The following is a 22,960-nucleotide window of genomic DNA, read 5'->3' as shown; positions in this document are numbered from 1 at the left end:
GTTATTCCTTGCGCTTCCCAGTCCTTAAATCTAGTATTAATTTTATTTAGTTATATGCTCACCATTTATGAATGGCAAAGTCTCCCTCTAATTTATAATGTTTGGCAATAGCTTTCCATGCTTTGCGAGTCTGTTTCACTCGGGTGTTATCAATAATATTTATTTGATTTCTTAAGTTCTTATCAGCTGTCTGGGGATGGAAGGTATTTTCTCTTCAATGTTTTTTCCCCCCATTGAGCAGTATCATAGTATATCTTTCATATGTGCTGCAAAATGATCATTGACACAAGGTAGGACCCATCCTTCCTTTTTTTGGCGAGCTGCAAATTTTTAAAATGTCTTTGTCATTGCTATTTTTTTTTTTACCATCCACTGAATTGGTTTTGTTTAACATCTATTAGCAGAGTCTGAAAAAGATATAACATCTCTGCAATATGGATTTGAATAAGATTGAATAATCCTTCAATTGAGATTAAAGAAAGGAATTATGGTCCATCTCAACAGGCTTAAATGCAATCGATAAAAATAAAATTGTATAAAATCCCTCTTATAATATGTCCTTCTTGAGATGGTGTCAGTACAATATGTTCTAGATTCTGTTCACCAACACCTATGAGGTAAATCAGAACGTATAGCTCTTTTGGAGAGAGGGTGGGAGCTGTCTTTTGATAGCTGGCAGTACCTCCCTGATGTTCTGCTCTCGTGGCTTTCCCCTCTCCTGCTGTCTCAGTCCTCCCGCTGTTTCCCAGGTGGAGAAGGATACTCAGTCGGATTCACCCTCGGTGTGATCACGCCGTCCTCTGTCTTTCATGGCCGCAGTTGCCTCTGGTACAGACAGCAGTGGCCAACCGAAAGTTCTCCTACATTGCGTCCCCAAACTCCTCCCGCACAAGTCTTTGCTTTAGGGGCTGCAAAAGCTTCAGCTCTTCTGGCTTTCACCTGTCAGGTGCTTCGGGAGAGCTCGTGGCCAAGAAGGCCCAAAAGGCCTCCCTCTTCAGCCTGACGGCTTCCCTCTGGCGGACACCAGCGGGGTCTTAGGTTGCCGCCTCGACAGGCACGAATGACCTCCTGACCACATCTCCCCGCCTCGCCGTGTCCCCAGCCTCTCTCGGGTTGCACAAGAAATTCTTTCAGGGGTGGGAGTTGAAGACCTCTCGGACAGGGGCCACGGACACGGTGTGTGTTATGGTCAATCCATGACTAACACAGAAGTTCAGTAACAAAACACCGCCCAGGTTACGATCAGACAGGCCGTTTCAAGGAACCCTCTCCTGCACGCCACCCCCGGGACCCTGAGCTGCTATTCAGTGCATAAGCATTTCAGTGCAGTGCTGTTCGGTTCTTATGATCAATTAATATGAATTAGTACGACTTTAAGTTGACCGTACAAAGGAGGAGCAGCAGGTGTGCTGTTAGTGTGAAATGTAAAAAAAGAAAGAAAATTAACACCGGGGTGTGTGATTGAGAAATATTTTCCATTTGCCTCAGATATTTGAGCATTCAACGGTCTCTCATCACATTTGCGCGAACATATGCGTTCCGTCTTTGAAATGAATGTCTGTGAATGTGTCAGGAAGTTAATTAGCTCTGTGCATGTCATTGAGTGTGCACGTGCATTTGTAATTGCATGCGTGTGTGTGCCCCCCAAACCCCTCCCCCCCAGGCACTGAGAGAAGACAAAGTCAAAATCATATTTGTCACAGTTGGGGGTAAATGTGACTGGCTAAGTCATTCTTATTGTTCTATTTTCTACGAAGTAGAAGACTAAAGGATCTTTCCACTCCCCCCCCCCCCCTTTCTGCTCTCTTTCCCTGTGGCACATTTCCTCCAAACTTTCTCCATCCCCTCACCTCTCTCTCCCTCTCCAACTCTCTTTCCTTCTCCCTTCGCTGCGGGATGGTCATTTAATCCATCTAACCAGCTGGAAAGATAAATATTCTTTAGTGGAGTGTGAGGCCCCTGCCTCTCCACTCACGCAGACCGGAGATGAGGGGAAAGTCTCCCTCTCTGCAGAGCTCAGACGCCCAAATGCCTTAATAAAGTCTTCCACTCGCTCAGACACTGACATGAAGATGGCCGCAGAGACTCCAAGGCTTTCTCCTTTTATTTAGAAAAAGTTCAATCTTTTTGTTCTGTCGACTCAATTTGTGCAATGGTTGTCATGCATGAAGTCAGAAGGTTTTTTGTGAGACTCCAAGTATTTGTTTGGTGCTTTTGTGGTTTCAATGGAATGGGGGTGGGGGGGGGGGGGGCTGTTTTCTGATATTTCTATCCTATATTTCTGTAAAGAAAGTCTACATGGATAATTTTTGTATGTTCTTATATAACGTAGTGCCTCCAACTCCCCCATACCATGTACATTTTCCAGGCCGCATTTGGCTGATTATCCCTGGAGGAGGAACATGGATGGGTTCCTGAGACTGACTCATGGTTTCTGTTTGGAGAGGTCCAGTACAGTGCAGGCCGGCCCGACTGGAACCTGTGTTTACACAGCCTCTCAGGCCAGACTGGGAGGCCCTATTTTCACACCCAGGTGCTTTCCAAAGAAAACCTCCTGCAGAGGCCCCTCGCCTAAGGTACACCACACTGAAAGCCATACATACTGCCTCATGTTCCTGCTGTCGTGTTGCATGCTTCAGCAGCACACTTGTTATAATAATACAGAAAGGCAGGGTAGGACATTATGGCAAACGCACGGCATGGCATTTATGGGCAACATTAAAGTAATATTTTTCCCTCCACTCACGTGGCTCGTGAGTGTATGCGAGCAAATATTCTCTGTTTCTTATCTCGGCGTTACTCACTGCAGGGGAATTTGGTGTCTCTCTGTGTGCTATTTGGTTGAGAGAGCTTGAAAAATTGGTATTCTGGAGGCCTCTAAGTCTTCAGACAGCTTCACTGCTGGAATGAATCAGCATGACCCTCTTCGCCTGTTTAGGAGTGTCAGACCTTAGCTTTCTGGGAGATGTTCAGCACAGGGTCAACCCCGGAGGAAGGATGCTGCAGAGGTTTCAGAAGCGAGAGGCTGAACCCACAGGTCACAGGAAATCCAGACGCTCGAAAGCACTTTGGCATCTTTTATATACAAAAAAAAAACAGCAAACAAAACAAAATGTTAAAATGTTTTCACTCTTTTATGGATAAGGCAACATTCAGAGTCAACACAGAAATAAACTCATATATGCCAGCGCTCACACACAAACACGCACGCTAGCTACTGTCACCTGAAAAAATATCACTCCAAAGCTCCTTTTCAGAGTAAAAATGCCTATGCATATATGTATATAATAATTACATTCCATATATCTTCCAAAATCCTATTTCCATCAGTGGTAATTCTGCTGCACAGGAGTAATGGGTGTATTATACAGTTATGACAGGCCAAGCTCCCTCCCTATCCCCTCCCCATCATCTGGCATAAACTCCGCACACCCAGCTTCAGTCAGACTGCTGAACAATCAAAGCAAAAAGTAAAAAATATGCAAAATGAGGGATTTTTCACTTTGAGTCTGCCGGATGACTGAGACAGAGACGGGATCACGGGATGAGTAAAGAAAGAACTCACCTCCGTAAAATATGACTGTCTACAGGATTGTCGAGCCTTTGTTTCAGTTTGAGAAGAAAGTACGAGTGTTGGTCATGTATTCTCTACTTTTTCTCTAGAAAACCTGATGCTGCACATATGCCGCCTGGCTCTGATGCCACATGACCTGTTGTGAGACACTGTTCATAGTCCCGTGAACCTTGCCTTAAAGCATGATGGGCCTTGGTGAACGCACAGGGAGGAGGAATGAATAAATGAGTGTATAAATGACTGGGCCAGTGATTGAGTGAAGAAATTATTGAGCTGGTAAATGAACAAATGTTTGAGCGAGCGAGTGAGTGAACGGCTGGGACATTGAGTATGTGTCTGACTGAGTAACCGAGCCAGTCTGAGAGCCACACACACTAGAGGCAATCCAAACAAACAGCTCTAAGTGCCGCAGTGTTCACTGAGGGACCTGGGAAAAGCCCCATCAGCCCAATGAATGAGAGCATTCTGCCCCCTTGCAGCCTGTTATTAAAATCAATTAATGACAGGGAGGGAGGCCCCTGTAAAAGCTGACTTGTTGGGCTCTAGGGGTCTTTTGCGACACGTTGCCTTTCTGGATCACTTGTGCCATATGGAACCTCCCCTCTGGTGACACATAACTCACTTTTATGAGGGCTTCATTGGCTAATGATGGAATAGTGCATGAGCACTGAGCATGGGAGTGTTCCTGTCCCCATAACTGTCACTCCCCCTGCCGTCATTGTCTCTGTCACTCTGCTCTTTGCTGAGACACTACTGCTGGCGTCAGTGAGCATACGTACGTCTCTGACAAGAGATGTGAGAGAGATGGGTAAAAAGAAAAGGAGCAAACAGGTTTGTTTCTTTTCTTTCCATATCCCATTTTCTGTTTGTTTAGATGCAGCAGACAGAATGACAGAGAACATGCAGGCTTATCATTACAAAATAAACTGTGACTCATGCAGGATCATGTTGTGTAGCAACAAAGCTTAAGAATATAAAGCATCTTTAACATGCCTGTCTTCAATGTACAACACTTCAGTTTGCTACACCTACAAATACAACACATCACACACATTAACGCAGATATGTCATTCCAGTAGACACACACAAACCATCTCAAACAAGTGGTTTCTGACTCGGGGACCAGCTTCAGGCCGGACAGGCCCTATTGATGAGGAGATTGGGCATTACGCAGCGGCAGCGAGGCTCTGCTGGAGGATGGTGGCGGTCCATTTATCCAGCATCCCACAGGGCAGAGGAAAATGAGACAGACTTCCTTGGATCTCTCTCTTGCTTCCATGGGAGTGGTCAGCGGGAAATTGCTCTGTTTTGCCATTTCGTCTGGAGCACCAAGTGTGTTTTACTGTTTTTCTCCGCAAAACGCGTTACCATCTGGTGGTCCCCCGCTTAGTGTTGACAGTCGCACCTCGGTCACACACACACACACACACACACACAAACACACACACACACACACACGCACACCAACAGACATGCCCACTGGGCAATTTCTCAGGGATCACTAACAAGGGGATGGCTTCTCCTTAGAGGGGAGTTTAGCTGACCCATCAATTACTTTCTCCCTGGAAGAACATAACATGATAATAGTTACAATGATGACATGACATTGTGATAATGACATGATAAGGAAGTGTAAGAGGAATCTGCCCCCTGTGCAGTAAGCCTTTAACGTGTAAACAGACGGGGAGCTAGACCTGGCAAGAGACGCATTTCAGTGTCTGTAGGTAAAGAGGAGTACTGTACATGGGAATGTCAGGTGTATGCAGTGGTTACAGAAGTGTCACATTTATGCATCTTGTATAATTGACATGCTTAAATGCCTGATCGAGTGGCTGTGATTAATACTTTAATACTTAATTCTTTGTCTATTTCAATGTCCAATTTTTATTTAAAGAGACAACAGAACTTTCGCGGGCCTAGCAGTTTCCGGTTGTATCCTTGTTTGGTTGGTGTTGTAAAAACGCTACGGTAGTGAGATACTGGTAAGGACGGTAGGTTCCTTTGCTCAGAGCTCCTGAGGAAGTTGTCACCACCACTTTTGGAGATAACGGAGGAGAAGGAAGAAGTAGGTACAATGAAGCCCCTACATCGTTTTCTAGCAGCAGCATTAGCATCATGGCCTAAATTATGAGCCAGCCGCCTGGCTACTGTCCAAAGCAGAAAACCACTCTGAAAATCCCAGTTTGCACAAATAACCTCGCGTTAAAGATCCGGTATAATTAATTAGTAGGCTGGTTGTGTTATGACTGATGCCGTAGAAAGGATAGAAACTGCAGGTCGTTTTTGATGCCACTCAAATCCTGGAGCTCTATGGAGTCCGAGGTTCACTCTTGTTCTTAACCCCTTTTCCTCTTTGCCTCTCCTTCTCCGCCTGCTTTTGTTCCAACGTCAACGGGATTCTTTTTGGAGGTTGAGTTGTTTTTTTTGTCCATTTGACTGTTACATTGTCTTCCATTTCCATCACTGGGCATAGAGACCAGGAGGACGCTATTCTCTTCCTTCTTTTGAGTACGCAATGGACCAGCGTAAGCAAGGATGGTGACGTTTTCTATCACCATTACACTGTGCAATCAACTTTAACATCATAGAGACAAGTTCAAGCCAAAGTGTTGTGTATCTCAAGCAAAGAGTTTACTCTTACTGTTTGAAGTGTTGTTTTCTAATCTTCATGCAGTTCAGGAGGACATGTACTCCTCGTGTTCTGCCTGCTGTATGCGATGCTTCCCATTTATTCATTTCACCCCTCAGCTCAAATACCTTGGGGCTGTTTGAGTGATGCTGGTGTCGATGTGTCAAAACTTTGTTAGAACACAATATTTCTTCCCCTTTTGCCCCAGCAGACGCCTCCATCAGAGTGAAAACCTCCCGTCTCAGGCCACCAGGAGGAGTCCCCCTCGTGCCAGCAGGGCAGGCGGTAAGTTCACCACCCAGTAATTCAACACCACCAAAGCTGAACAGGGTCACAGTGAAAACATTTCCACGTAATGTCTCTGCCCTTCGGCCGTCTGTGTTTTCTGTATGTGCGAATCTCTTCGTCCACTCCCCCGTCTGAGGCTGAACCAGTGATAAGAGGTCAGGATGTTTGGAATTATCCATCTTTCTCAAGCAGAGGGCTCCAATGTCCCTGAATGTTAAAGATGGCCAAGATGATCAATATGAGCACAACTATAAGATTAATTCTGTTCGGTTTATTTATCTTCTTGCAGAAACCCCTTTTTCACTCTTGCCACCTTTATGTCTGTCTGTTGTGATTTAGTGTATAAGGTAAAGAGAACTGCATGTGGGTTTTTATCCTGTTCCACAACTTTACATGTGAGGGATTGCTTGGTGCGCCGCACCCCCTCGTCTCAGTACAGTATGAGGAGAAGCTCAGCCAGCTCATGATGATAGATGTCGTCCAAATAGAAAGAGAACAGGAATTATTCTGCAGGGAGTGCAGCAAGACTGAAAATAATCTGAAAACATTTTAGTGGAACAAATGCACTTAAGAAGTGCAGTGGATTTAGAAAAACCCAGTGGTTTTCTACTGTATGTATGAGTTTTTTTATGTGCAGGGGCTTATTAAGGTGGGATAAAAGACCAATATTTAACACCAGGAATTCCTGAAAGAGCTAAACATTAATTTAAAGACATGGGTATGAGCTGATCAAACCACAAAGGGGCATTTTGTCACTCTCATTCTGATTTGACACTTAGGTTGAAAATACCGCTGAATACTTCATCACCCATGTGCCAAATACACCATTTTTCATTTCTTGTTAATTCCCTATCCAAAGCCTACTTCTATTCCCGGCAACCCTCCTAATCTGGCTATAAAGGTCAGTTTAGCATAATGACATCATACAGACGAGCATGGGCAAACCCAGATTACTAAATCTGACTCTAATGTGGCTTTTCAGATGAAACAGCATTAAATGACATTAACGCTTCTGCATTCACTGGCAGCTTTAACAGAGATTGCTCAGGACTGGCCCTTCTTTGCACTCTTTGTATTTTTAATGAGGTGACAGAGAGAGGCAAGATTGGAATGGGATGGTCTTACAACATGCTGAGCCGGGATCAGATACAGTTCCTCTATTTGTGTAATATTCCATCAGTTTTCTTATAGCGCTCAGGCTAACCTCTTCAGTGTGACTGACGTTTTTAGAGCACAGGCACTACCACTGGCAGAACTCAAGGGGACTTTTAGAAAATTATTGCAGCCATCATTAGCACGATGAGATCATTTTTTTTTTTCTTTCTTTTAATGTTTCTTTGAGTTCAGGCCCAGATTAGGATTCACTGGGCTTTGTAGTTGAACAAACTGTGATTATCACTGCAGTTCTCTAAGCGTGTGAATTAGAAGGCTATTTGCTCAAAATTTTTACAAATTCAACATCTGTTCGGGTGTTTATGCCCTGAAGTGCATTTCAATGTTTGTACCTCGAAGACAAATTGGAAAACAACATATTTATTATTACCCCACTTTCATATAAATTATTTTTAAAAAAGGAGAATGACAAATGTGTGGAAAAACAAAGAGTTGCAGAGCCTTAAACAGAAGAAGTTGCCTGACTCTGGGTGGGTAGTTTTTTAACACTCATCTGTTTCTCAGCTGCTTCCAAAGAAATGTTTTTCTTCTCCATCTCTGTGGCAACGTTCGCAGCGCAGGAAACATGAGCGCTGCAGGGAAAGTCGACTGGAAAAGAAGAAGAATGACGACACAGAGGTCATGAATTACACAAAGGGTGTTGGAAGCTTTGCTACACTTAACATCATTAAGGCCTTTATTAATTACTGTTATGAAGCATCGCAAATCACATCTGTAGCACGTTACACAGCCCTTTCATAACTGACTCATGGCATGCTGCTTAGAAAACAATGCTTATCATCGTAGAACAGCATGTGTATGTGGCACAATTACCTCGAGGATTTCAGGTGTCGTCTCCCATTGGTACATAACAAAACAGATATGCTGTTAACGTTCACTCATTTAGTCCCATTTGAATATAGTGTAACACCACGACAGTCAGTCACCTCCACTTCATGCCACCGCTACAGCCACAAAGAAGTACTTCCACTCAAAAAACACCTTATGCTTTAGGATACATGAGGAAATAACTCATGAAGATACAATTCGTTTTTAAAATAGCTTTTTATTTAGGGTGTATATGATAACCTTTGAAGTCTCACATTAAAACGGCACAAATCAAACAAATCGAAATAAACTATACCACATTAAACAAAACTCTCTTTTTTTAAATACTTGTGATCAAAAGTGTTCATCCCGTTGCATTAATTACATTTTGAGTGAAACCTAAATGCTGGTGGTATTCAAAACCTTTAATTAATTTATTCAATAGCATAATCTTTCCACACCCACGTCACAACTTCAACCTGGTGTTGTGAGTTCCTAAATATAATTTTTAATGAATAACAATTACATTAATTATCAATGTTTCCTCATTAATGTTGATAAAAATGTAATCTGCATATAAGGGTAGTATTCAAAAATGTACAATTTTTTTTTAGGAAACAGGCTTCAATGTCATACACTTATCAGGATACATACAATTATGTAAAAACAACAGATGTTGTATTATGTGTTAACTTTATGTGTGAAAATACAGCATATGCCTAGAATGCTCTACATGTACAGAAATGTACTTAGAAAATGGTTATTTACAGCAGGAGGTATCACAATCAGGTCGGAATAAATTACTTATATGTCGATGTAAAGTTTTTTTGTCAAACATTTTTGTGAAGTGGACCTTTGATTCTAATTTTCCTCAAAACATAATATTTGCTCATGTTTGAATTTAAACAAAACCATTCATTTTTGGGAGCCCAGTGATCTCATGAACATATAGAGCTGATCAGGGTTGGAATGAGATAATGTTACCATACCATGGTGAGAGTCCAAACTAAATATTAATGTGAGGCACATGTCTGATAGCCATCTGCCAAAAGAGGGAGGTTTATGAAGAAAATCTGAAATGAGAGATGTTTCCACAGCTATGGCTTATTGGTAGAAATGCCTCTTTTCAAAATCAAAATATTTATGTCAAAATTTTATCATGAAAATACATGGTTTCACTTGATAGGATTCATGCTGTGATGCTTTCACTGGAGCATTTTGTTGTTCTCATAAACCTTTAATCTTCCCGGAACAGTAAAATATGTTTTTGCTGCATAGTCCAATGGAAAAAAAAGAGAAAAACTTTGACCACTGAGAATTTTCCGTGGCCATGGTGGTTGGAGTCCTGACCAGCAGTGGTCAATGTGGTGTTTAACTGTGCTGGCCAAAGGATGCGGCTGTGAACAGTGTGTGCCCGGGCGCCGTTTAGCTCCAGAGAGCATTAACATGCGAGTGTTTTTCTCGAAACCCTTCTTATGTATGAGTGCTTCCACTGGCGTGTGTCAAACAGTGGACAGTGGACAACTGCACCGTCAGCAGGCAAGCCCAGAGAGCATACGAAGTGAGAGGAACGCATCAGATCAGGTGCAATGCAGCAGCGGACTGTTTGGAGGTCATGTTCCACTCTTTTTTTTTATCATGGCACATGAGTCATTGCGAGCTGTGGTCGTAGAGAGTCAGATCCAGGTCAGGCAGTGTAGAGCTAATTCTGCAAAGCTACACCCTGCTCTTAGTAAGAGATCCAGAAAATTTTAAAAAAACTCTGAATATTCAGTGATAGACATTGATACAGTAGCTTTCACCAGAAATCATCTTGTAAATATATTGTTATACTTTGTTGCCACTTCCATATTGTATATATTAGCTGGCTTTACCGTTTCTAATGCAAAGCTACAAATGTAATCTTCATGTCTACATACAGTTACAGTATGGGTACACTATGTGCATACTGCCTGCACAGTAATTTGGTTTGAAATCTGTTTGGCTATATTACTGCTTGTGCAATGACTAATGATGGATAAGTGGCTTCATACACTCAGATAACAACAAAACTACCACCCACTGAGTTATTGTTAAACTACCAAGTTTAGATAGGGTTTCAACAAAATTGTTCATAACACCACTCCACTCTGCTACTGCCTCCCTGCGAGGGGCGGGCAGCCACCGCTCAACTAAATCCTGGTTCCTCAATGGTGGAACGAGCTCCCCATCGACATCAGAATAGCAGAAACCCTTCAATCTCTTCCGTCGCAGACCTTAGTCCATGAACCATTAAAACAGGAAACAACTAAAATCTAAACTAGAGCATTTGAAGCCGTTTTGCCTATTTGGTAAATGCTTGTGTACTCGCATGATTCTTGCACTGTTTGCGTAATATCTGCATGGTTGAATGCACTTATTGTAAGTGCCAGCTAAACAAATGTAATGTAATGTAATGTAACCTTGACGGCAAAGACGGTGGGAAAAATACAGACACAAAAACTAAAATTATTAGATAAAGTGTTAATTAAGGATTTTTACTTCAGCTAAAATACATAATAGGGAATGTTGTATGCAACTGGTTTGACAGTAATCTAAATCTAAAATACTTTTTTCTTTTATTTTTACTGCATTGCAAAAAAGTGCTCCTTCTCATCAAAGGTGTGGCCCCGTTGCTTCATTGTGTACAATTAGTTAATGTTAACACAATTCTCATGTGGCCCGTCAGGTAATGACACATGTTTTCTGCGGGTTCAATGAATTGCATTCAGTAAGTTTACTTTCACATTGGTATTCCACCAATATGATGACAAATATGACAATAGGATACTCGTCATGTACACTTCGTAGTTTGAATATTCCAAATTTGGCAACTTTTCGAATTTAGAATTTTCCAATTAATACACGTGAGATATGCGGATATTATTCCGATTTTAGGAGCATTCTTTGGACACATTCTAAATATGGGGTTTGTACGGCAGTTTGCGACACACTCTCTCTCACCTGTTAACAGTCGGCTCTGTGTAGTATACAGTACACAAAGCAGGGTAGAGATCCATGATCAAAAGAAAAGGCCACATATCTGGATGGAAAGAGAAACAGCTGTTTTTAAACATTATGAACTATTTGGATATCAACAGGTTTTGAGACAGAGCAGACATTCATGTGTAATACTAACACTTAATCGTTTTAAACCGAGGTTCATAGAAATATTTTTCTTGCAGTTTTACATGTCGTAATGCTGCTTATAACCATCAAATGTTTGCCAATCAATTCCCAGCGTACAATTCAGAGCAACTGAACGAGATTAAATCACAGGTGAAGTGCAAAATAAAGAGGATTTACTCAGGTAATTTAGTGTCTTTGATTTACATAGGATGGCATCAAATATTTACTCGCAGATCCCCGAGAGTATAATTAATCTAAATATGAGCTCAAATCATCAACCCAAAGCACTAATTGGTCTTTGTTGTTCAATCTTGGTTTGCTGTTTCTATTTACACCGTGGCATAAGGATTCCTTATCTCGCTGAAGCCACTGAGGCATCCACAGGACCGCGCCACAGCTGCAAAGCTAATTAATGTGATTTATGCTTGTTTGGTTGCGTGCTAGCTTGCAAATTTTTGAGGAGAGCGAAAATCATCTGCAAGTCATTGTCTTTGGTTAAATAAGAAAAATGGAACTTTTTCAAGTTTCGAACACTGGTTTACCCCTTTGCCCGGTGGTCTTCGCGCGCACAGAGCTCGCCTCTGCTGCCCCGCACACTTATGTAAGCTCTGCTTAAGCCGCTGCAATAAGCCTGAGGGTTTTGAAGAGTTACCACGCTTAATGCAAAACCATAAGCTCCACACTTTGTGAAATTCCATTTCGGCAAGGATCAAATTTCCTTTTTCTATCTTGGATGACAATGTTAGTGGGGTTTGAGTTACTTTGCAAGGAGAAACCACTTGGAAGCTACCTCATGTTCTGCCTTTGTTCATAGTAAAAAAAAAAAAGAGGCACATATCGTACACCATACACAGTGAGAACAGCTGACCCAGTGGCAGTAGTGGTACAGTGTGGATGGGGGCTACTGCCACCTTGGTGGAGGGTGGGAGGTGGCACAGCTGGACAGGGGCCCTCGACTATGCCAGGCATGTGAAGATATTCATTGCATCAGAGCGCCTGTTAAACTCTTGTTACGGGCCCCCGAAATTTCTCGCAGCGCTGCTGGTTATTCATATCAGCCAGCAGCAAAAACCATGGAAGTCAAGCAAAATGCTCAAGTGAACACAGTTTGAACCCCCAAGCCCCCCCCCCCATCCCGGCCCCCCCCCCTCCTGCTGCTCTTTTTTGCCCCCACCCCCCTCTGGGGCGGTTGGGGGAGGCGGGGCTATTTGAGGCTATGGCACTGGCATTTGGCTCGTGGGTCCACACGTGTGCCGGAGGTCCTCATTTTGATTCTAAATCGCCTTGACACCAAAACAAACACACTCTCCTCACTGCACCAAACAGGCCCGAGAAATTATGGGCACAGGGAGGGATATGCAATTACAGCAGCTAATTTGCGGTCACCGACGCTAGCCCCATTCCCAGTACCCCCAGCCACCCTCGACTGGAGATATTGGGGAGCACTGGGTGTGTGTGTGTGTGTGTGTGTGTGTGTGTGTTCGGAAGAGGTCTGAGAAGTGGCTCTGGGAGCAGTTCCCCCTCACAGCTGCAGGAAGGTCAGGCGGCACCAGGGCCATTAGCTTTGCTCATCACGTACAATTAGGGTTAGCGCTCTGCAAGGAGGCATCTGTTGCTAATTGAAGCAGAATAGATATCAAGCAGGTCCGTGCTCTCCCCGTGCAGGAAAAAACAAAAAAAACAAGCTCAACTGGAAGTAAATAGACTTTGGCTTGTGTGAAATTGGAACTGTGGACCACCTGCACATCGTACAAGATAGTGCTCTCGTTGTGCGCAACTGCTCGGCATTAGTTGGGTGTTACACCAGCAATAATTGGTCAGGTAATTTTTAAGATGAGCTACGAATTTGGTCCCAAGGCGTTTACCAGTGCAAAAAAATCCACATCTAGACACGAAGAGGCAGACAAAGGGACTGGAGCTAATAAGGAAATAAGGGGGATGGGAAGTAGAGACGGGAGACTGAGTGTGAGGGCGTCAGAGTAGCGCCAGAACCGGCCTGTGATGGCGATCTGATGCGACTGAACCCTGTGCCCACTGGCCAGCTGACATCAGCCCGCGCCTCCTCCGACCAAACCTCCCGGCCCCTTCATGCCAGAGCCGCATTTCAACAAAGAAAAACCAAGGCAAGCGCACACAGACACACATCCAAACAGATTTGGTGTTCGTGACAACAGCCTGAAAGACCCAGAAACTATTAGATAAACTGCTGGAGCGCAGTGAAGAACAACAAACGACAGCATTGTGGTACGAATTCAAACCTATTGGCACGTTTATGTGGCTGGATTTCACACAGTAACGTCGGAGCGGGAAAATAAGGTGCAGTAACACATCGCCATACTCATGTGGTCTTTGGAGGAGAAAAAAAGCCGCAGCTATGTATGTCATTGATTTGGCAACTTTTTGAAACAATACACGGCCTGTGTGTGTTGGAGTTCATGGCTGTGGAAAATGTGAGCAAGAGCAGCTCCATGTTATATCGGAGTGCTGTGTGATGATTTGATGTGCTCCTTCCAGCACCTGACACACACCTACGACACATACATGCACGAATACATACGAAGATATCCCCAATGTCGCGACGGTGCAAAACGTTTTTTTTTTCCCTTTTTCGACCTTTCACAGTTTGGGGCAACTTGGCTGGTTTAGCCGGTATCAGTGTTGCAAGGTGCAGCCAAAGTGCTACTTAGTAACGCTGTGGCTCAATGGCTCGTTCTCTGAGTGCATCACTGACTCTCAATGTGGACTTTCAGCTGTACAACTTGGTATGTTGGCCATGATCCCATGTAGTTCAGAAATTACTATTTAAAGACATGATCGCTGAAAATGGTAATGTGGAGATTATAGCCAGCAAACTGTTGGTATCTCACAATCTGAGCAGGCGCACTCATGGGGTTTGTCGGATTGGTTAAAATGTATGTTGATGAAACAGTCTTATCAATGTAATTAGACTGACAGCTTTAAAGTATGGTATGTCTTAGTTTGTGTAAATTAACTCAAAAGTACGCTAAGGACACTGTGTTTTAGATATGATTTTGATGCCTGAGCAAATTACCATGAGTAAAGGGGCAATTTTCCACATGAAAGTTAATTTACTCATCATAAGGAGGACCTGTGAAAACTGCTGTTTGAGGGTCTGTCTTTGGGGTTATCGCATCGACATAACATTTATGTCATCAGGATTATGATAGTTTAAGCTTTTTTTCATTTGATGGTGTTTGTTTTGTTCTGGTGGGTCCATGCAGGGCAATGCAGTACTTGGAGTCTTTGGCATAAATAGTGAATAGTGACGTCATAGTTTTGCTTCTCCAAAGCCAAATCCCCCATTCACCGAAGTTACTGAATCATGATGATAAATATTCGTCTGTGACCTCTGTTCCCTGATATTGTTAAAGGATGTTCAGACACAAAGTTGGATGAGACATTGATTGGATTTGTAGCTGAAAGAAATTTTGGGCCCTGCAAAATAATTCCCCATAATTGCTGTGAGCCCGCACGGCAGAAATGGATTTTATTTAGGGGTTGTTAATCAGGGAGACTCATCGCAGTCTGCTCCGTCTACCTACTGTAGTTCTTATATCCAGCCTTGTAATAACCCTCTCTAATTAGGACCGAGACACACTAACAAGGGACACCGCCATCATCATCACTCAGCCACCTCATCATCATCATCACCATTCTCATTATCAAGGCTGAGATCAAATTCCAGCCTGGCTCCGGGATAGTGGGACTTCAGTGCACCTGATGTATTGTGCATCATTAGATTGTTGTTATTACTGTGCCATGGGGAGTCAAACAGGATGGAGATTCACTCCTGTAATATTCTGTATAGCCTACTAGGGAGGAGCCACTTGACATTCTCCATCTAATGACAACAATCTATTGAGGCAAAAGGCTGACACATTAATTTGTTTACTCTCTCCCTTTCCTCCTCTTTCTTTCTCACACATATCAATGACGCGCATAACCAAGTCCACCTCAGCACAACACAAATGTTTGCTCCCTTGTCCGTTTGTGATCCACATGCCTCATCGTATTGATCTCGACTAGATAAAATCCACCTCGGTTTCTTGTTTAATTCATCTCAATTAACACTGTAGGATGCACGTATCCATTTGAATGGAAAGGGGAATAAAACCCATGAGTGACACCACAGGCTGGTCTGTCAATGCAGCCTGTGTCTATCCGACGTCTTGCTCAGGCTCAGTGCTGCGGGGCAGCTACAGCTAAAAAGGCAGCCGCCCGATGATCGATGACTTCATCCAGTCTGCCTGATTCCTCCACTTGTGCTGAGAGAACACTTAATGTAACAGGCCCAGAGAGAAACGCCTTGATTAGGCTGCGCCAGCATGGGGCCATGGGGAGCCACTTACACCGAGAAGCTTTGCATGCAGGAGTCTTTATCAGACCATACATACACTCACTGATGTATGTGAGATGCCACAAACACATAGCATCGTTTTCAGTTCATTACGCGGCTACACAAACACACAAACGCACAAACACACACACACGCACGCACACGCACTATGTTGCCAGCAGGCGGACTAGGCCATCCAGCTCAGCTGGTGTATCCCAGTGTTGACTCTTGGGTTGGGGAGGACTGTTGCAGGGATTCAGCACATCACCATAGGCAATGCAGAGATTGGCCGGGTATGAGTCCATCAAGCTTTATATCTCCCCAAGGTACCAACACAAATCTCTCCAATAAATAACCTGTTCTTAATTCTGATTTCTTAATGCAACTCCTGCAGAGAAGATTAATCAGTTTGAGTGAGGCCCCCAGATAGCTTGTTCACATGGAGTTTGTGCACAGTAGCTATGACTGAACTGATTGCATTATTTTATTTCTTTTCAGAGGAGGACTTGACACCTTCCAGCTCTGGCATGTGCATACTCTCACATATTCTCACAAATACACAAAGACAGACAGACACACACACACACACACACACACACACTAACACACTCATGGCACTTCTTTCCAAGCCCTCCCAACATCTGCTTGTTCTTCCTCTGATTAAAAAAATCCTCTGCGTTTCATTATCTCTGATTTGCATAGTAATAGCACGCATATTAAGCAGCTACTTCAGAGGGTGGGCGGTCTAATGAATGCCGCAGTCTCCTCTGTTTTAACTCAATTTTTCCTCATCCATATTCAGTTGTGTGCCCCCTCCCAGCTCCCTCACGACCCCCCTGCCCTTAGGGACGGCAATTCTGTTTCCGCTGAAATGCTTCCTCCAGCCTCTCCCCAAATCCCAGAACCCTCTCCATTAATCCAATTAATTAGAGCCATTGATATGCAGCCCGCTTAGACCAAGCAGCTGTTTGCCTGCCAATTGCCTTGCTATGAGGAGGGGGGGCAGGTTATGGGGTGCCCTATCACCCAACGCACATACAGCAACACTTGGCACGCAGTGTTGAGAAAGTCACCACCCACAACGATCCCACCACGTCACCACTGTCCTTTACGCAACATAAATGCATCTCGTGGTTGAGCTAACTCTTGATTGGTGAAATGACCATGTAACTTTTTCCCTTTTTACACAATCATTAGACCATTGAAGAGTTTGGCACTTTGCCACCGCTTTGACTGAATGTCTGCTACAATGGCAAGTATAAAAATGAGTAAAGAAAGTGTAAAAAAAAAAAGAAATTGCATAAAAAAAAAAGTTGTATTAACTAGGTATGGCCCAATCCGATATTCCATATCTGTATCGGGGCAATATTGGCCAAAATGACTGGATAGGATATCGGAAGAAATAAGAAGTAAAATCCGATCCGATACATTACAGTAAACATACCGAATAAATGCCTATTTATCTACTAAGCCTTGAACGACATTCCGTCATCATATTTATATTTAAATTTATTATTATTTAATTCACAGTTTACAGTTCAATTAGTTTGTTGCTTATTTGAACGGTACGGACCATAGAATTCTGCCAAAAGTTCTGCGAGAAATAAAACAACAGTATTCCATAACTCAGTCATGTTGCTGGCTATGTGTGTCTTCCTTTAGTTAGTACAGTTGAGTATGAGGTTTTAGATGGCTTGGTTAAGCAAATTGCATCCTGAACAATGCATTATAAAATATTTTATTTTATAAGTGGGGAAAAGATTGTATCAGATTAGTATCGGATCGGTATCGGCAGATACTCAAGGTTGCAGTATTGGTATCGGATCGGACAAGAAATGTGGTATCGTCCCATCCCTAGTATGAACTAGAACAGCGGTGACTAACATTTAAATCCATTTGTTTCATTCACACTTATATTGCTTATACCCCCGAGCACAAGCTCCTTCCTGGGGAAACAAAAATTTAAAATAAAATAGATGAGCAATTGAAATAAGGACGCCCTTTTATTCAATTAGCCGTTACACGTTCCTCTGTGGTTCGACCAAAAGGAGCTAAATATACATCAATGGATAATAATTCTCCCACTAAAGCACCCAAAATAGAAAATCTGGAGAGAGATGTCCCTTGGTGCCCGGAGTAAGAGGTGTGCCTCAGAATTGACATACGGAAATGAACAGCGGCAGGCAGTGTCTAATGTTTTGTGACACAGCACAAATGTGTGCACCATGGCCCAATCCAGAACTGAAGCCACTCATTGGAGATATTAAATTAAGGATTGCTGCAGTCGAGGGGTAATTCACTTTTCTGCTTCACTGGCTATCACTGCAGAGCACAGGAACGTTGCTGGTGAACTATACCCATCCCTCCTCCAGTTGGTCTCTCTCTCTCTGTTGTCTCTTGTTCTTTTGACTCACCTCTTTTTTTGTGTCCCTCATCTTCAAATAGCCGTCCCATCCTTTTTTTCTTTGGTTAACTTGGTTGAGGTCTGGGAAAGACTGTGTTTATGGCTATTAAAAAGTGCGACATTAACTGCAGGGCTGTCATGGGATGTGAATTCTGCACTCTTGCATTAACGTCAGATACGCTCACAGAAGCCTAGCCACCTCTTCACCCAGCTCTTGGCACTGAAGGATTGGCATCAGATGCAAATCACTACCTATGTGTGGATTTGTCCAATATGAATGTGTTTGCTGAGGATACAGATTCATGTGGTTGCGGAAACTTAAGGATATAGATTATTGCAATAATAAATTGCAGCAATATTAAACAATGCAGTGCAATATGATGTTGATTCCCAAGAGCAGTGGATATATGAAGGAGGTTTTGTGTCTCCTCCTTGATGGATGCATTCCTGTGTGTTAGTGAGTCTAGAAAAAGCTCCTCCCGATGGATTGACACCAAAGCCCCATGGTTAATTTTGATGTTTGAGAACGAGGATTACTTTTCTTAGCTACTTAGCTACATTGGAAATGAGTTGACATATCAGTTTAACCAGCAATTCAAGGAAATACACCGAACACAACAACACAGACCCAGAAACAGGGGTTAAAGTGAAAGTGGATTCAGATTTTTTTTCATGGGAAGGAATGCTGCATGTAACTTGTTCCATATCTAAAACGAGGGTGTGGACTAAAACATGACAGACTTGCAAATACTTTCTTTTCCTACCCATTTCCCACCCACTGGAGTGAAAAACAGGTCAGGTCAGATGCTTAAAAAAAGAAATGAAATTAATTAAACGTCCAATTTGTTTCCTTTGTCTGAACACTTACTACACGGTCCTTTGTGTAAAACTCCATCCATATGCATGCTCGAAAAAGGCATTTGCTGGACATGTAGAGCAGTCAGCCAGATGTGCAAACAGCCTGTTCTCCCACAAGATTTCAACTTTCCCTGTGCAAGTTCATGTATTGCTCTGTTATTGCGGTAGTGAAGCCGAGCTGAAACCAAAGACAAATCAAGTCCAGCTTTGAAACGGTGGAGGTGAACGCAGATGAGAGAAAAGGAGGATTTGTTTACCATGAAGTGTTGATGTTGGAGGTCTTTGTTTCAGGAATATACAAATCAGTCTGTTTGAGATACTTTTGGTGCCTCACTTTAGGGACCTGCAAGAAAACGTTGGCTTGAAAACGGACACGTCTGGCAATGTGCAACAGGGCATTGCTTTGTTTCAGTTTCAATAGAGTCAATCTATTACATTTTCCACTCTTTCAGCTGCTTTTCTCTTAGTGTGCACATGCACAAAGAGGATGTCGATTTAGCATTGATTACAGTACAATTAAGGTAATGGTTATATTGAATAATATGACCTGCACTGAATATTCATGGACAACGATGATTAACATATTCTCAATTTATATGTATAATGGTATGACCTCCAGCAGGATGGAGACTTATGTAAATAATGAGTGTGGAGGGAGAGGTAAACAGTAGAAATTAGTTTATTCCTCCATTCCGCCCCAGAATTTCAGCTCCACGTTTCCTTTTGATATTGTTCTGGCGCTAAACGCTGCTGAAAGGCCAGAGACGGAGGTGAAGGGGCTGAGCCTGAACCAGTCCGGGCTGATTCAGAACCTCTCACGGCAGACAGAGAGAGATAGGAGGTGTCTATTTATCTAGGTGAGGAAGTGCCTCTCTGCCCCCCTGCCCACCCCTCCTCATGTCTTCTGAGGCAGAGAGCTGTGACTGAAACACATCGCTGCACCTCGCTCGGGATTGAGCTCCAAATAAATGGAGGGGAATGGGGGCACAGAAGAAGCGTTGGAGAGAGGGAGGCAACTGGAGGCTGAAGAGGAGAGCTCCTTAAAAAGGCATGTCAAAATAATGAAAACAAATGACGCGGAGTCTCCCGAGACGGGGAGAACTTCATTTGCGAGGCGTCTTTCCCGGGATTCTGCTGCGCCGCAGCAAGTCCTCGGTTTAGAGACCGAGGGGAGCCTCCGCCATGTGCGGCGCGGCAGACTGGGAGGGAAGGGAAACGAGACAAACTGAGGAGAAGAAAAATGAGAGCTCTCATTGTAATAATTGTTCAGGGTCAATTATTCCCACGTTGGAGCAAATCATGCTGATATGTGTGAGCATGCAGCCGGGAAGGGAGCTGCTGAAATGTGGCATTACCATGGATGTGATCCCCAGTGATGCCTGTGCATCAGCAACAGTTTTTTTTTATTTAATTCAGCCACTCTTAATTACGAACAAGGGATTCGCACACAGCGTTCTGCAAAGTCAAAGATGTGAAATGGTAAGAATTTCAGAAAAGGTGCGTTGACTGGCTGCCAGAGTGAACTATTGCTACTTTGTTTTGACTGTTGAGTTTAAAAGAAGTGATCTTTAAATAAAGCTGAAAACAATAAGAAATGATATTTCAAATATTGTTTTTGCCAAACCACCCTGCAGCTTCCTGTCTACTGGGCTTATTCCACGTTTTGTTTTTGGAAGAAAGCCAGACCAATTGCAATTTTGCTTTTCAGTGGGACATAACATACACCACTTTCCTGCACTTCCATCCCCTCAGTTCCTCTCTTTATCTATCTTTCCTCTCTTTCATCCCCTCTCCCCCTCTCTCTCTCTGGCACCTAACATCTTCTTTTGCTTATCGCCGCCTTCGTTCTTCATCCTCCCTCCTTCCCCCGACTTTGAGTTCATCTTTCAAGTGCGGCAGCGGCAGCAGCAGAATCTTCCCTCCCAATCCTCTTCACAACGCTGTCCGTTGTCTGCATTCCTGTCACGTGCCCACCAAAGGTTATATGGCCCACTTTCTTATCAGCTGCATTGTGGGATATCTCGGCTCCCAGGCCTGTCTTCTGGAGAGCTATCTGTACCCTCCTCCTCCCTCTGTTGACTGCAGGGAGGACAACCTTTGTCGACCTTGTTTTTTTTTTTTGTTTCGGTTTTTTTTTGTTGCCTTTAACAGAATAAAAATGAAAGAGAGAACAAATGCAATGCAGGAAGAAAAAATAAAAGGGGGAGTAGGTAAAAAGAAGAAAAAAAAGCGTCCCCTGAGAGCATGTGTGATGAGATTGGTCCAGAGTTAGCCTTGTAGGAAAAGCGCCGTTGGCCCCCTCTCTCTCCAAGTACAGTAGACATTGAATCAATATCACCCACTCGCCCCCTCCAGAACCATTCTGCCCCTGCGCGTGCCGTCCACCTGTCTGCCTGTCTGGTGGGGGGTGGGGGTGGTGGGCTGCTGGTGGGGGTAGAGCGAGGTGTATGGATGTTTGACAGAGCTGTCATGTACAAATTCATTTTGGATCCAGTCAGACTTTTGCTCTAATAGGCACACATGCTCAAGGTCTTTGCGGTCACGCTCAGACAGAGGAGCAGATAGATGCCTCTCTGCAATACTGAGAGCCTCCAAACAAACAAAAAATTCATCGGCCTTATTCCAAAAAGTCTCCATACCGTGTGTATTTTGAGACTTCACATTGACCAATTTGTCTGTTAAGAACATATTTCTCCTGAACTATACAGAACATAATATTCATTTTAATAACACGTTTTGCTGTTTTTTTGCTTATGTACATTTATACATATTATTATATAGTATAAATTGTATGTTACAGAGAGGCTGCTGTAACTGCCCAATGGCTGCAACGTATCAAACTCAAATTACAGTCATAACAAATCACAGCTCAGACCTTTCAGTTAATACCAACATGGCTTTGCACATCCTGTGCAGCGGTCTGCAGTTTGGCCTTCAGGCTTATGTCGAGTTATCATTGTAACACTCGGGCTTAAATTCTGCTTCTCAGTTACCGGGCTTATCACTAATCATCTGTTTCTTCAGGCACATATTCGTTCTTTTGCAGAGTATATCATGAAAACGTCCGGCGACAAGGAGAGTGCTGCTCTGCAGGGAAAATGACACACTGGTTTTGTTGTGAAACTATGCTAACATACACCTCCTCATCCTTTTGTCTTGTGTTAAAAGTCCTTCAGATTTTTTAAGACTCTGACGAAAGCCAAAGTGAAACCGCAAAGGTTTTTGTTGCAGAATTAAGAAAACCAAATTAAAAAAACACCATAACCAAAGATCCAGACTGAGTATAACCTTTCTCACCAGTATATGTCATTTTGATGTTTATTGAATATATCTGTATTTTTGGCATGGCCATTTTTTTGTGAGGCCTGAAACATTGTGAATTAAGCGTCACAGCTTGGCAGTTTGCTCAGACACGTCTGTGCAAACAGCAGTGAGATTAGAATTAAGAAGTTTGAAAAAATGGATGAATGAACGAAGGAATATTGGTGAATTGGATGGAAAATAAACCCCACAAATATGTTTCATGTTTTCAGAAAGACTGATGAAAAAAATGTTGAATGAGGTTTGTTAAAAACAAATAGTTTGAGGAATAGAGGGCATCTGAGGCGCCAGACTAGCTGAGAGACATTCTCAAGGCTCTAAAGACCTGAGGTGTTTTTAGAATTGTTATAGTATTGGGAAAAAAGAGGCTAAACTTGATTATGACCCAGTCTAGTTCATGTG

The 22,960-nt window shown here is 43.1% G+C and overlaps 1 protein-coding gene across 8 annotated transcripts in view; it reads left to right on the top strand.

The window, feature by feature from the left end:
• The window catches only part of LOC118314520, a 206,912-nt gene that overhangs the window by 123,922 nt on the left and 60,030 nt on the right, over positions 1-22,960 (top strand). For 3 of the 8 annotated variants that reach the window (XR_007030191.1, XR_007030193.1, XR_007030192.1), the window contains exons 6-7: positions 2,369-2,576; positions 6,415-6,488. Coding sequence is in view for 4 of the 8 variants with exons in the window: in XM_047329321.1 (XP_047185277.1) it covers positions 6,415-6,488; positions 8,220-8,405 (260 nt within the window). In the remaining 4 variants the exon portion in view is untranslated. Of the gene's footprint in view, positions 1-2,368; positions 2,577-6,414; positions 6,489-8,219; positions 8,780-22,960 lie in introns of those variants that run through there. The other 5 variants (XM_047329319.1, XM_047329320.1, XM_047329322.1 and 2 more) reach the window with 3 other exon arrangements.

This window comes from Scophthalmus maximus, chromosome 19 (genome assembly GCF_022379125.1).
Source record: "Scophthalmus maximus strain ysfricsl-2021 chromosome 19, ASM2237912v1, whole genome shotgun sequence".
Classification (NCBI taxonomy): Eukaryota; Metazoa; Chordata; class Actinopteri; order Pleuronectiformes; family Scophthalmidae; genus Scophthalmus; species Scophthalmus maximus.
Note: the sequence above shows the minus strand (reverse complement) of the source record. Positions and strands in the feature narration are given on the sequence as shown.